This window comes from Pleurodeles waltl, chromosome 3_1 (genome assembly GCF_031143425.1).
Source record: "Pleurodeles waltl isolate 20211129_DDA chromosome 3_1, aPleWal1.hap1.20221129, whole genome shotgun sequence".
Taxonomy (NCBI): domain Eukaryota; kingdom Metazoa; phylum Chordata; class Amphibia; order Caudata; family Salamandridae; genus Pleurodeles; species Pleurodeles waltl.
Genome location: NC_090440.1, coordinates 1,007,204,227 through 1,007,217,294, shown reverse-complemented (window position 1 = coordinate 1,007,217,294; position 13,068 = coordinate 1,007,204,227). Strand labels below are relative to the sequence as shown.

Genomic DNA, 13,068 nt, shown 5'->3' with positions numbered 1-13,068 from the left:
CCTTTATGCCCACATTCACAAAGGGGAAGGGGTCCCATGGGGACCCCTTCCCTTTTGCAAATGAGTTACCACCAGTGTGACACTGGTGGTAACTGCGAGTTGCTTTGCAACCGCATTCGCGGTCACAAAGCAGTTCTGAATTGCGATACGAGTCGCAAATAGGAAGGGAACACCCCTTCCTATTTGCGAGTCGCATTCACAAATTGCGAGTCGGTACCGACTCGCAATTTGTGAATGAGCATCGCGTTAGGCTGTTTGCATGGCGCAAACTGTGATTTTCGCAGTTTGCACCATGCAAACGGCTTCCTACATCTGGCCCTTAGACCCTGACTTAGAGTTTGGCCATTTGACCACCCATCTGATTGAGAGTGGGCGGTGAAATGGCCAGTTTTTACTGTCCCACACTGCCAGGTAAGACCTAGCAGTAAGGGGCAGTGAAAACTGCTAAATGAACCTTCACCTACGATGGCAACTCGCAAACCTCCAACAGCCCTTACTCCATTGGGCAGTCGGAGGTGTATGCCAGCCGTGGAGAAGGAGTAGTCTCTGTTGCTGCCATCCTGCAGTCCTGCTTGACTCTAAATGAGGTGGTCGGAACTCTGGATTCCACACAAAAAAAAACATGCTTCCACAAAACCAAAGTTCCGACTGCCTCATTTATAGTCAGGCAGAACTTCGGGATGGCAGTGACAGAGACTACTTTGCCTGGAGCTTTTCCTGCCAAAAACAATGCCCTCAGTTAGACTTGATCAGACAGATATCTGACTTTGAGAGGACTTCATCAAATGCAGCCTTCAACCTTGCCCAGCTGCAGGAATTTGACTTCTAGAAAAAAAAATTGTTTTACGACTATGATCTCCCTAATCCCTTTCTTCAGACGCTTTACCCCTCCATCTCTACTTTTACTCATCCCAAACCTCATTTTACTACTATGATCTCCCAATTAACTTCAAGTTGTGGTAACCCATTTGCAGATGAGAAGGGGTTCCCAAGACACCTCTTCCACCTTGTGAATGTGGGTGCAAATTTTTTTTAAGAGGGGGCCTACTCTTAAAAAATGAAAAGAAAGCATTTCATTTTTGTTTTTGAAACATATTGTTTTCCTTCAAGGAAAACAGCCTGCATTTTAAAAAAAAAGTTGCTTTATTTAAAAGCAAACACAGACATGGTGGTCTGCTGTCCTCAGCAGGCCACCGTCCCTATGTTTTTAGCGATTCCCAATGGGTCGCAAATTGCGAACTATGTCATGAATATTAATGAGGTAGGTCGATTGCGACCCAGTAAAACACACTGTTGTACATAGCTATTTGCAACTTCCTAATAGTGAATACCAAAAAAGTTGCAAACCTAAAGCTACTTACACCAGGCCATTGGTTTTCCCGTCCTTGGTATTACCACATTATGGCTTCCTCAGGTCAGATTTGGGGATAACATGGCAATATTGCAGATTTTTCACCCAACTTCAAGTTGCAAAACTCAGAATATTGAATTTTTACGTGCATGGTTTTTGCCACTGAAAAACCATTGGGCCTAAGCAACTCATAATCCATTTCTGCCTGAATCAGAATAAATAGCACTAAAGGGCCTCATACGTACATTTGCCAGTACTCATAGCATTGAGGCTCAAGCTCTATGGCCATATTGGGGCAGTAAGTATTCAATAGTCAGCTTTCCCATCTGCAGTCAGCTTTCCCCTCTAGTTTTCTTTTAAGCATCGTGTATGGTGCAGTAAGCCAATGATGGTGAGAGGCTTCTATTTTGAGGTAGCAGTGACTTAGGGGGTCATTCTGACTCCCGCCGGCCGCGGTAACCGCAGGGCCGGCGGGAGCCGCCAGAATACCGCTGCGCGGTCAAAAGACCGCCGCGGGTATTCTGGGTTTCCCGTTGGGCTGGCGGGCGACCGCCAGAAGGCCGCCCGCCAGCCCAGCGGGAAACACCCTTCCATGAGGATGCCGGCTCCGAATGGAGCCGGCGGAGTTGAAGGGGTGCGACGGGTGCAGTTGCACCCGTCGCGATTTTCAGTGTCTGCATGGGAGACACTGAAAATCATGGTGGGGCCCTGTTACGGGGGCCCCTGCAGTGCCCATGCTGTTGGCATGGGCACTGCAGGGGCCCCCAGGGGCCCCACGACACCCCATACCGCCATCCTGTTCCTGGCGGCCAAAACCGCCAGGAACAGGATGGCGGTATGGGGGTCGGAATCCCCATGGCGGCGCAGCAAGCTGCGCCGCCATGGAGGATTCCCCAGGGCAGCGGAAAACCGGCGGTACACTGCCGGTTTTCCGTTTCTGACCGCGGCTGTACCGCCGCGGTCAGAATGCCCTTGGGAGTACCGCCAGCCTGTTGGCGGTGCTCCCGCAGTCGTTGGCCCTGGCGGTCAATGACCGCCAGGGTCAGAATGACCCCCTTAGTGTTATAACTCTAAAGCAAATGGAGATAACCAGATGGATACATAAGGATATTCTGCATGTGCAGTGAGTGTTTGATGAGTGTTTAACTGCGATGAAAGGTTGACTGTACATTGCTTTCTTTATACGTAAGTAGGGACAATCAAAACAAAGTGTTGACAAATGGCAACTAAATACCATACTGTATTCACAGTGTGATTTTATAAAACATGTAATATGAAGAGAAACTTTTTATTAGTGCAGTACACACAGAATTCTCTTCTGGTGCTTGTAGAGGTCGAGGATTCAAATGTCTAAAGATAACACTTAAAAAATTTAATAATAGTGAAGGAAGCAACAAAAGTTTTAAATCCCACGGTTACTGAAAAGTAATGCACATGCACAGTGAACATTTTGGTCATCATAACAATGCACCAACAGTGTCCAGTGCTATTTGTAATTCACCATAGGTTATTTGCACTATAAGTTTTATAGCTGTGAGAAATTGGTGTGTAGTTTGGATGGATGGTTGTCCACCACAAATAATCAAGTAACTAACTTGTTAGCTACAGTCAAAGATATCATTAATTTAAACCTGAGCTTCAACCTTTGTAGATATGGCACAGAGGAGGCAGGCTTCACTTTCCGAACATTTGTGAAGCATTTAGATGTACTAAAACAATTAAAAGTCAAAATCACACAAAAATTCTAGTCCACTTTATATGGTCAGCATCAAATTTAATGAACAATGAGACTAAAAGGACAACAGCCCAATAAGGGGAAACAGAGATATGAATTTCGTTTTTCAAGATGATAGTCTGTGGTTGAGGTAGACATGGACCTGGAAGCAGTTTCAGGGCAACCACGATGGACTGTGAATCAGATATATTCACAGCCTTGCCCCCTGAAGGATTTCAAGTCCAAGAAAGGTCCTGGTTAAGACTTTGGTGGATGGGTTACTCCATCACAAACATGAGGGATATCCCACCCACCGTATTACGATGTCGACAGGACATAATGGAAACATAATATGGGGGACAGGATATCAGTCACATTTGTGACAGAGTAACTCTATCCACCAAAATCTAAATCAGGCCCTAAGTCTGAAGGTAGAAATCTTGACCAGGTGAAGGCATCAAAAGTATTCGACTGGTGAGAAGACTTCTCCTGGTGCAAAAATTAAACTTCTTCCACTTGGAGATTTATCCACCACAATCAATCAATTAAGCTGTACTTTGTCCAAATCCTATCCGACTTTGTGAAGACTTCCTTTGATACAGCCTGCTGCCATACTCTGCTGAAGGATTTTGACTTCCAGAAAAAAGTCAAAGTCCCATGGTAAAACCCCCAACCAGTCACATCTAGATGTATCTGCCCATACACCATCGTGGTAGGCCTGAAATTGCGGTTCTAGAAGTGAACAGCACCCTGAAAGCATTGGCCTACTTTTCTCACAGCAGCCCCATCGGTTCAAGGTGTTCTTTCTTTTCTTGTTGGCCCGAGGAACGCTCTCTATACGCAATCATGCCCAAGAGAAAGGCTGACGGAGATGCGAAGGCGTCCAAGGTGAAAGACGAGCCCCAGCGAAGATCAGCCCGGTTGTCGGCGAAACCTCCCCCACCAAAGGCTGAGCCCAAACCTAAAAAAGCAGCCCCAAAGAAGACCGAAAAACAGCCAAAGGGCAAGAAGGGAAAGGACAGCAAAGAAGCAAACAACCCAGCAGAAAACGGAGATGCTAAATCTGATCAGGCCCAGAAAGCCGAAGGAGCTGGAGATGCAAAGTGAAATGTGTGACTTTTTGATAATTGTGTACTTCTGGTGACTGTACAGTTTGAAATACTATTTTTTATCAGGTTTTATAAAATGCAGAATTTTGTTTTACTTTTTTTTAAAGCTATGTTAGCACATACAGCTCTGTTTAGGGGAGGGGCTATCATTAACGGTTCTGTCATTAACTGTTAAAACAGAACTCTAAGTTATAAGGACCTTTTTCCAAACCAGCAGAACTGGATCTCAAAGTGAATTTCTGGATGGTATATGAATGCATTTTTACATTGTTAAATGTGAAAAGTTTGTGGCCTCCGGTACCACACTAGATCTAAACTAAATTGCAGTTCTGTCCCATTGGCAATTTCCCCTCTGGTCATCCCTAGACTTACCCTGTAACTTGGGGCAGCTATTTAAGAACACTTGACATTGTCTACTTTGCATTGGGTTGCGGTTTCTGCGTTAGCAGTGGGCACGAGTGCACCAAGACTCAAAAAAGCATGTTTGTAAACTGAAGGCAACATGAATTTTATATCCTGGCCTAATTCTGCAGTTTTAAACGTTCCTTAGTCAGGGTAGGCTTGTGAACTGTTGTTAAGAACAACATAAATGTGAAGTGTCCACCCTCACTCTAATCTTCCCCTGCTCTAAAATACTTTATTTTTATTGGTTTTATAGTAAATTTGTTTACAGGTCCACTGGGGGGAGGGGAGGAGGACGGTGGGGTGTTGAGATGTAATGTTGTAGCCCATGTCTCGCCTGAATTGCCATGACTGTTTGAGAAAGTATCATTAATAAAACTTGGATGCATTGGCCTACTTCGGTCTTTTCTAGGGCTTCTTGAACCTTAGGTAGGTGTTCTTGTTTTTTTTGTTGTTGAGATAATTCAATTAATGTATCCTCAAAAATCCTTCATCTCTAGATTAATTTTTTTACTAAAGGGAATTATGATTCAGTTTTACATAGTGTTCTCGATTGTTCATTTTCCTAAGAATCTCTGAGATATAATTGTCAAACAATTCCACCACTCTTGTTTGCAGGCTTAATTGTGGTCAGTGGATTCTTGAGACTATTCATGAGACCACCAGTGTGATATTGTAGGGGTGTTAATGATTTCATGTTTTTAATCTGTAACAGGTACCACATTCTCAAATGTTAATATCTCTTATGGCATCCTTGAGTCGGGTGGAAAAAAAGTAGTTGAGGTCTAGGTTTGTTACTGAGCTTTTTGGAATACGTCAATATCAGAAAAAGTGCTTTAAAGCTTATTTTTCTGCAAAACTTTATTCCATCTGTTGGTAGTAAATTAGTTCTTTCTGTCACTACAAAGAAGAGACCCCTACTTAGAATGGAAATCTCTGAGGATGACAATTTGGGCCTTATTTATACTTTTTGGTGCAAAACTGCACTAACGCAGTTTTGCCCCAAAACGGTTTGCACCGACTTGCACCATTTTTTAGCACCAGCTGGGCACCATATTTATGGAATGGTGCAAGCCGGTGCAAAGGGTAGGCTAGCTTAAAAAAAAAATGACATCAGGCAAGTTTGAGTCAAAATAAATGATTCTGACCAGATTAGCATCATTTGTTGACGCTAAGGGGCATATTTATACTCTGTTTGCACTGAATTACCGTCATTTTATTTTTTTACTATAATTCAGTGCAAAACTAACTCCATATTTATACTTTGGTGCTAGACCCATCTAGCGCCAAATTTATGGAGTTAAAGTCATTTTTTGGAAGAGGAAACCTACCTTGCCTTAATGAGATGCAATGTAGGCGTTCCTGTGCAAAAAATGACACTGTGGCCTTAATGCCATATTTATACTCCAATGCAAAATTGGTGCAAGGGAGGGAGGAGGGGTCAAAAAATGGGGCATAGCTTGCTTTGCCCCATTTTTTAAAGCCTGGGTCAGGGCAGGCGTTAGGGGACCTGTGGGCCTATCTCCATGGTGGAACACCATGGAATAAGCCCACAGGTGCCCTCCCCATGCCCCAGGGGCACCCCCACCCACACCAGAGGGACTGTGGAGGATGGGGGACCCCATCCCAGGTAAGTACAGGTAAGATTGCATTTACATTTTTCTTTTTTTTAAAGTGCCATAGGGGGGCCCTGAAATGGGCCCCCATACATGGCACAGTGTGCAATGGCCATGCCCAGAGGACCCCTGTCCTCTGTGCTGGCCATTGGGGTGGTGGGCATGACTCCTGCCTTTTCTAAGGCAGGAGTCATGTGGCATGGTAGGTTTAGCACCATAAAATGACGCTAATCTGGTTAGAGTCATTTTTTTTAACTCTAACCTACCTAAAGTCATTTTTTGGTGCTAAACCCTCTTCTTCTATACTGCCAGCCCCACCCGACTAAAGTCATTTTTTTACTCTAGCCTACCCTTTGCATCGGCTTGCACCATTCCATAAATATGGTGCCCGGCTGGTGCACAGAAATGGTGCAAGCCGGTGCTAAACTTTTTGGTGCAAAACTGAGTTAGTGCAGTTTTGCAGCAAAAAGTATAAATGACATTAATGCGGCGCAAAAAAAGTATAAATCAGGGCCTTGGTGCTAGACGGGTCTAGCACCAAAGTATAAATATGGAGTTAGATTTGCACCAAATTAGAGTCAAAAAAATTACGTTAGTTCGGTGCAAACAGAGTATAAATATGCCGCAGAGTATAACTATGCCCCTAAATATGGCGTTAAGGCAATAGAGTCATTTTTTGCACGGGAATGCCTACCTTGCATCTCATTAAGGCAAGGTAGGTCTCCACTTTCAAAAAATGACTTTAACTCCATAAATTTGGCGCTAGAGGGGTCTAGCACCAAAGTATAAATATGGAGTTAGTTTTACACCGAATTAGAGTAAAAAAAAATTACACTAATTCGGCGCAGAGTATAAATATGCCCCTTTGTGTTTTGCTAAGTCGAATGGGTATTGTTTGGCTAGTGTATTTGGGGGTAGGTACATCATGTTCTATATTCCCCCTGTCCAGCATTGGTAGTATTTGCATCATGTCTGCCTTTTCCCGGGGTATCTGATTCTGATATTTTCCCATGCTTCTTCTGCCTTTCCATCCTCTGAATAAAAAAGAAAGGACTGACTAGGTGTAGTAGTCCCTGAGCTTGATTCTTCTTGTGGGTCTGAATTGTCAGAATGAGCAGAGAATTCTGAAAAGGTCACCTAGCAATGAGTCTGTTTCAAGAAGTATTTTCTCTCGCGCCGTAATCTCTTCCACCTCTTCATTACTATGCTCAAGGGAAGTCTTTATACTGAGGACCATCTCCATAATCATGGACTTTAATATTATAGAAACAAACAACAAATTGGACAAAGGATTAGCCACCATTGGGTCAGGATAAGTTGTCTTAATGTTCTTCTAGTGGCACACTGTGGAAAACAAACTCTCAGTGGACGACTGGCAGGTTGTAGAGTAATCGCATTTACCAGAGAGAGGAAGTTACCTCTCTATTACATTACAGAGACTTGAATGCAAATGGGTCGACAAATGTAAAAGCATTGTGAATGGACTGAATATGATGAAAGAATGGCCTGGATTAATGCCGTCTCCACTCTGTAATGAATGGTGTGGATCTTGGTGTTGCAGCTGAAGTGGCATTGGAGGCAGGTGAAGGGTCTGACTGTGTTCCAGTGGGAGAAGATGCAGCAATTGTTGTCCTGGTTCCCGGGGGCCATGGCCTGGAGTTCAGCGGCAGAGTATCAGAGGAAAGTGGGAGAGCCAGGGTTCCTGGCTCTGGATGTAATCCAGGAATGGATGGGTGCAGATGTGCTTGCCTTTCGTGCGCCATTGGCATGCCGATGGTGCACCCCCTGCGCAGTCGCACTGCAACCACCATTAAGTAGGTCCTGGGGTCAGAGGGGTGCAGTGGGAGGAGGGCAGTGTGGGGAAAAAGTGGGAAAAAACAGCAGGAGGGCAGTGGGGATGGGGGGAAGGGCACAAGGACACAAGCAAACAATGAGTGGCACAACTAAAAAGGAACAACAAAAGGCCAACCAGCACCCTGTACCAACTCAGCAGAGTGGGCAGAGGCAGGCAAAGGCACCAGGCAGCAGAGGGAGCTGGCATAGGACCTGCTCAGTGAGGTTGCATTGCAACCACCATTAAGAAGGTCCTGGGGTGGGAGGGGTGCAGTGGGAGATGGTGGTGCAGGTGAATAGAGAGAGAAAACTATAGAGGAGAGCGAGGTGGAGGGGCAGGGGGCACAGGGGCACAAGCAAAAAAGAGTGGCACAACCAAAAGGAACAACAAAAGGCCAATCAGATCCCTGCACCTACTCTGCAGAGTAGGCAGCGGCAGACAGAGGCACCAGGCAGTGGGGGGTGCTGGCACAGTGGCTTCCTCCAGCTTCCACAACCTATGCATGCTACAGAAGATCTTCAGATGGATCCCCATCGAAACCAGAAAGATAGTCACCCAAGCCATCATCACCAGCAGACTAGACTACGGAAACAACCTGTACGTTGGACTCCCCGCCCAACTCCTCCACTGCTTCCAGACAATCCAGAACACAGCAGCAAGACTTGTCCTGGACTTCCCCAGATGGACACACATCACCCCCCACCTCAGAGGTCTTCACTGCCTGCCTGTGCACAAGAGGTAGAAATTCAAGATTCTCACCATCATATACAAAGCCCTCCACAACATGGGACCCAATCTAATAACCACAGACTCACCTTTCCCCAGCCAACCAGGGAACTCCGCTCAACCACTCCCCCCCCCATGCATGTTCCAAGAGTTCGACACAGCGTAGGTCACATGTTCTCCTTCCTCGCTGCCAAGATCTGGAACAACCTCCCCCCAACCTATATTCCTCGCCCACCCTCCTCGGCTTCAGGAGAAAGCTCAAGACATGGCTCTTTGAGGAGTAGCTACTGACTCACAACAACAACCCTCAGCAACTGGCTATCCCCCAGGGTGGTAAGCCACGCTTTGCAAATCTAATGATTGATTGATTGACACATACTGAAGCAGCACATTGGTGGTTGAACTTAGACTTTGTCGGTGATGGGCAAGGCAGCTATTGCAAAAATGTTTTTTCTCCCATGCTGCCTCTATCTGGTTCAGAATTCAATGTTCCCGCTCGAGCTTCAGCTCTTTCGTAAACTGCAGCAGGGTAGCTTAAGAGAGATATAGAAGATGGTGGGCTGGCTCTCCCAGATATGCAGTGTTGCTATTTTGTGTCACATTTGCAGCACGCTGCAAGGTGGCTAGCAGAGCGTGATAATTGGGAGAAAAGGCTGTGTAGAGATATGCTTGTGGATGACACTTTGGCGCCACGATTGATGCAGGGGTAGATCGGAGCACCCAGTTCCTTATCTGGAGAAGACTATAGCTGCAATTTGGGAAAAGGTAGTCCAAACTGTCCTTTGCAGGACCTCTTTGACATGGAACTGCGGCTCTGGGATCTTGCACTGTTTTGGGCAGTCAATGCCAATATATGTATGGAACAATGGAGGATGGGGGGCTGTCAGATGGCAGGTGACTTATATCCTGGCAAGATTTTTATTACTTTTCAAGAAAAGCAAAACACTTTTGGCATGGGGCCCGGTCACTTTCTACACTATGCCAAACTGCAAAGTACAGCAACAGAGGTGTGGAGCAACTTTCTGGCAGCATTGTGACCCTCAGTGGGAAGAGGGGTGACACCTGATTACGCTTTTCTGCAAAGCACTCAGGGGGGACATACCGAAAATCCTTACACTGGCGTGGGAGAGGAACCTGGAGGAGCCAATCACAGACGCTGAATGGGCACGTGCATCACAGCTGGTGCAAATGGTATGTTGTAATAACAAGTTTAAGCTATTGCATTTCAACTTTCTGCTTCACACCTCACCAAATGAATAGAATAGATCCCTCCATGGTGGCTAAATGCCTGTGCTGTGGGGAGGAGAGTGCTACCTTTTGCATCTGATTGAGGACTGCACCAAGATCCAGAATATTTGAAGGGTGGTGGTGTCCAGGATTGAGGAGACCACTGGATTGGGGATTCCCCTGACACTGACAGCTAGTCTTTTGGGTGTGGTGGCAAAGCCTAAGAGGTGTATGATTCCATACAAACTCACTCTGGGGCATATTTATACCCCATTTGTGCTGGAATTGCATCTTTTTTTTACGCAAATTTGGTGCAAACCTAACTCCAAATTTATACTTTAGCGCTAGACCCATCTATTGCCAACGTTTTGGAGTTAAAGTCATTTTTTGCTAGCGGGAAACTACTTTCCATCAATGAGATGCAAGGTAGGCGTTCTCGGGCAAAAAATGACGATATGGCCTTAGCGCCATATCTATCGCCTGTGCTAAAATCAAGCACAGGGGGAAGGGGGCCTTAAATAATGGTGTTAAGCTTGCCTAGCGCCGGGGCGTGGCCAAGATGGCGGCCGGAGCGGCAGCTTAATCGCAGAGCTCCGCTCTCGGCCCACCGTTATACCAAAATCCTGCACCCTGCTGTGATCCAAAGCGCCTGGGATCACAGCGCGATCATTGCCGGGCATAAATAAAAGCTCCAGGGGAGCGGCGCCTCGGAGGGCGCGCCGCCACGGAGGACCCGGCGTTCCCAGATCGGAGCGGCCGCCATCGGAGGGGATCGCGGCGGTCGCCTGAGCGCATTGCGCGCGGAACAAAGAGGAGGTAGGGAGAGTGCCCGGCCCCCTCGCCCCTCGTTGGGCATCTCCAGACCCCAGCGCCGCGACTGAGAAGCGGGAGGCGCCCTTCGTGCCGCACATCCCCGAGGAACGTTGGGGAGTGGTGGATGCTGGCACCAGATGCTCGGGCCCGTCCTGCTGCCTAAGCGGGACCGTCGCTCGAGCACACAGTGTGCCGAATTAAGAGGGGGTAGGGCGAGCCCCTGGCCTTCTCGTCCCTTGTTGAACATCCCCCGAACCGACGCCCGAATAGGGGAGCGTGAGACACTCCTCGTCCGATTGATTGTGGTAGATGCCAGCATTGAATTCCCGGGGCCTACCCAGCGGACCACGAGGGGAGAAACATCGTTCCCTATCACGGCGCCACATGTGAGCCCTAGACCCAACGTGCATAGACTAAACCTCCCAAATGATGAACACCTAATGCACGGCCTCCCACAGCCCACAGATTTCATCGGTGGAGTCCTTGGTGGTCACTGCTACAGGCATCCCCGTAGCTTCCGTTTACGAATAGCCCCCCCACCGGGCGCAGGGCACTGCATGGGGTGCCGGATCCAGCCGAGCTTTTCACACTGCCCGGGGGCCCGCTGCCGCACCGCTAGGGGCATTCATGAAACAAATAGAGCCCTAGCCCACAGAGGCGAACCAAATTCAAGAACATCAAAATGGAAACCAATAATAGCAAGAGCCATGGAACTCCTTAATAAATAAGGAAACGACTGGAAAGAATATCGGAGGTATAAGTGGACCCTTCCAGCAAACCCCCAACCACCATCCCCAGTGGAACGACTCAGTACATAACAACAAGGAAATATGGTCAAGCCAAAACACCCCAAGACAGGGCCGATAGGAGATGGCGATCCTCCCCCGCCAACTGGCCACCCAGACATGCAACTGACCACCTCCCTGCAACTCGCTGAAACACTCCGTTCGCATTCCCTCCAATTTGATAAAATAATGCAAGCAATAATGGACACTAAATCCTCTTTGGAAGGGAAAATTGACGCCTCAGTACTGGAAGTCTCACTGCTACGCGCTGACCACCGCAAATTAGCAGAAAGGGTCCACGACACTGAAACGACTCTGAAAACCGTCCAACCAGAAGTATCGGAAATGAAAACTAAAAAGCAACAAATGGAACTGGACATAGCTCAATTACAACGCAGAGCGGAAGAAGCTGAAGGACGCTCCAGATGCAACAACATCAGATTCCTTGGAATCCCGGAACATATGGAATCCCCTAAAGCAGAGGTGTTTTTGGAGTCCTGGCTGAAAAACATACTCACAGAACAGTTCCCTGGTACAAAACCAGTGATCGAAAGGGCGCACAGAATCCCGAGCAATCCGCCCCGCCCTGGGGCTCCGCCACGACCACTAATAGCACGCTTCCTAAACTATAGGGAAAGAGACCTAGGGGCATATTTATACTCCGTTTGCGCCGAATTTGTGTCGTTTTTTTCGACGCAAATTCGACGCAAAACTAACTCCATATTTATACTTTGGCGTTAGACGCGTCTAGCGCCAAAGTTCATGGAGTTAGCGTCATTTTTTTGCGTGGACACCTTCCTTGCGTTAATGATATGCAAGGTAGGCGTTCCCGTCTTAAAAAATGACTCCGATGCATATGCGTCGTATTTATACTCCCGGGCAAAAATGACGCCCGGGAGTGGGCGGGTCTAAAAAACCCGCATTAGCGCCGGATTTTAGCGCCTGGGTCAGGGCAGCCGTTAAGGGACCTGTGGGCTCAGAATGAGCCCAGAGGTGCCCTCCCCTGCCCCCAGGGACACCCCCTGCCACCCTTGCCCACCCCAGGAGGACACCCAAGGATGGAGGGACCCACCCCACGGTCATTAAGGTAAGTTCAGGTAAGTATTTTTTTTTAAAAAAAATTGTGGCATAGGGGGGCCTGATTTGTGCCCCCCTACATGCCACTATGCCCAATGACCATGCCCAGGGGACAGAAGTCCCCTGGGCATGGCCATTGGGCAAGGGGGCATGACTCCTGTCTTTGTTAAGACAGGAGTCATTTCAATGGGGGTTGGGCGTCGTAAAAAAATGGCACAAATCGGGTTGAGGCGATTTTTTTGCCTCAGCCTGACTTGCACCATTTGTGGACGCCCATACGCCATTTTCCCCCTACGCCGGCGCTGCCTGGTGTACGTCGTTTTTTTTAACGCACACCAGACAGCGCCGGCGGCTAACGCCGGCTAACGTCATTGAATAAATACGGCGCCCGCATGGTGCTTCAGAATGGCGTTA

General features: G+C 47.5%; 1 protein-coding gene across 1 annotated transcript; it reads left to right on the top strand.

The window, feature by feature from the left end:
- Positions 1-3,828: 3,828 nt before the first annotated feature.
- On the top strand, positions 3,829-4,809 carry LOC138284921 (non-histone chromosomal protein HMG-17-like). Its single transcript, XM_069224235.1, has one exon. The coding sequence runs from the start codon at positions 3,912-3,914 to the stop codon at positions 4,170-4,172; it is 261 nt and encodes an 86-aa protein (XP_069080336.1). The 5' UTR covers positions 3,829-3,911; the 3' UTR covers positions 4,173-4,809.
- Positions 4,810-13,068: the final 8,259 nt, after the last annotated feature.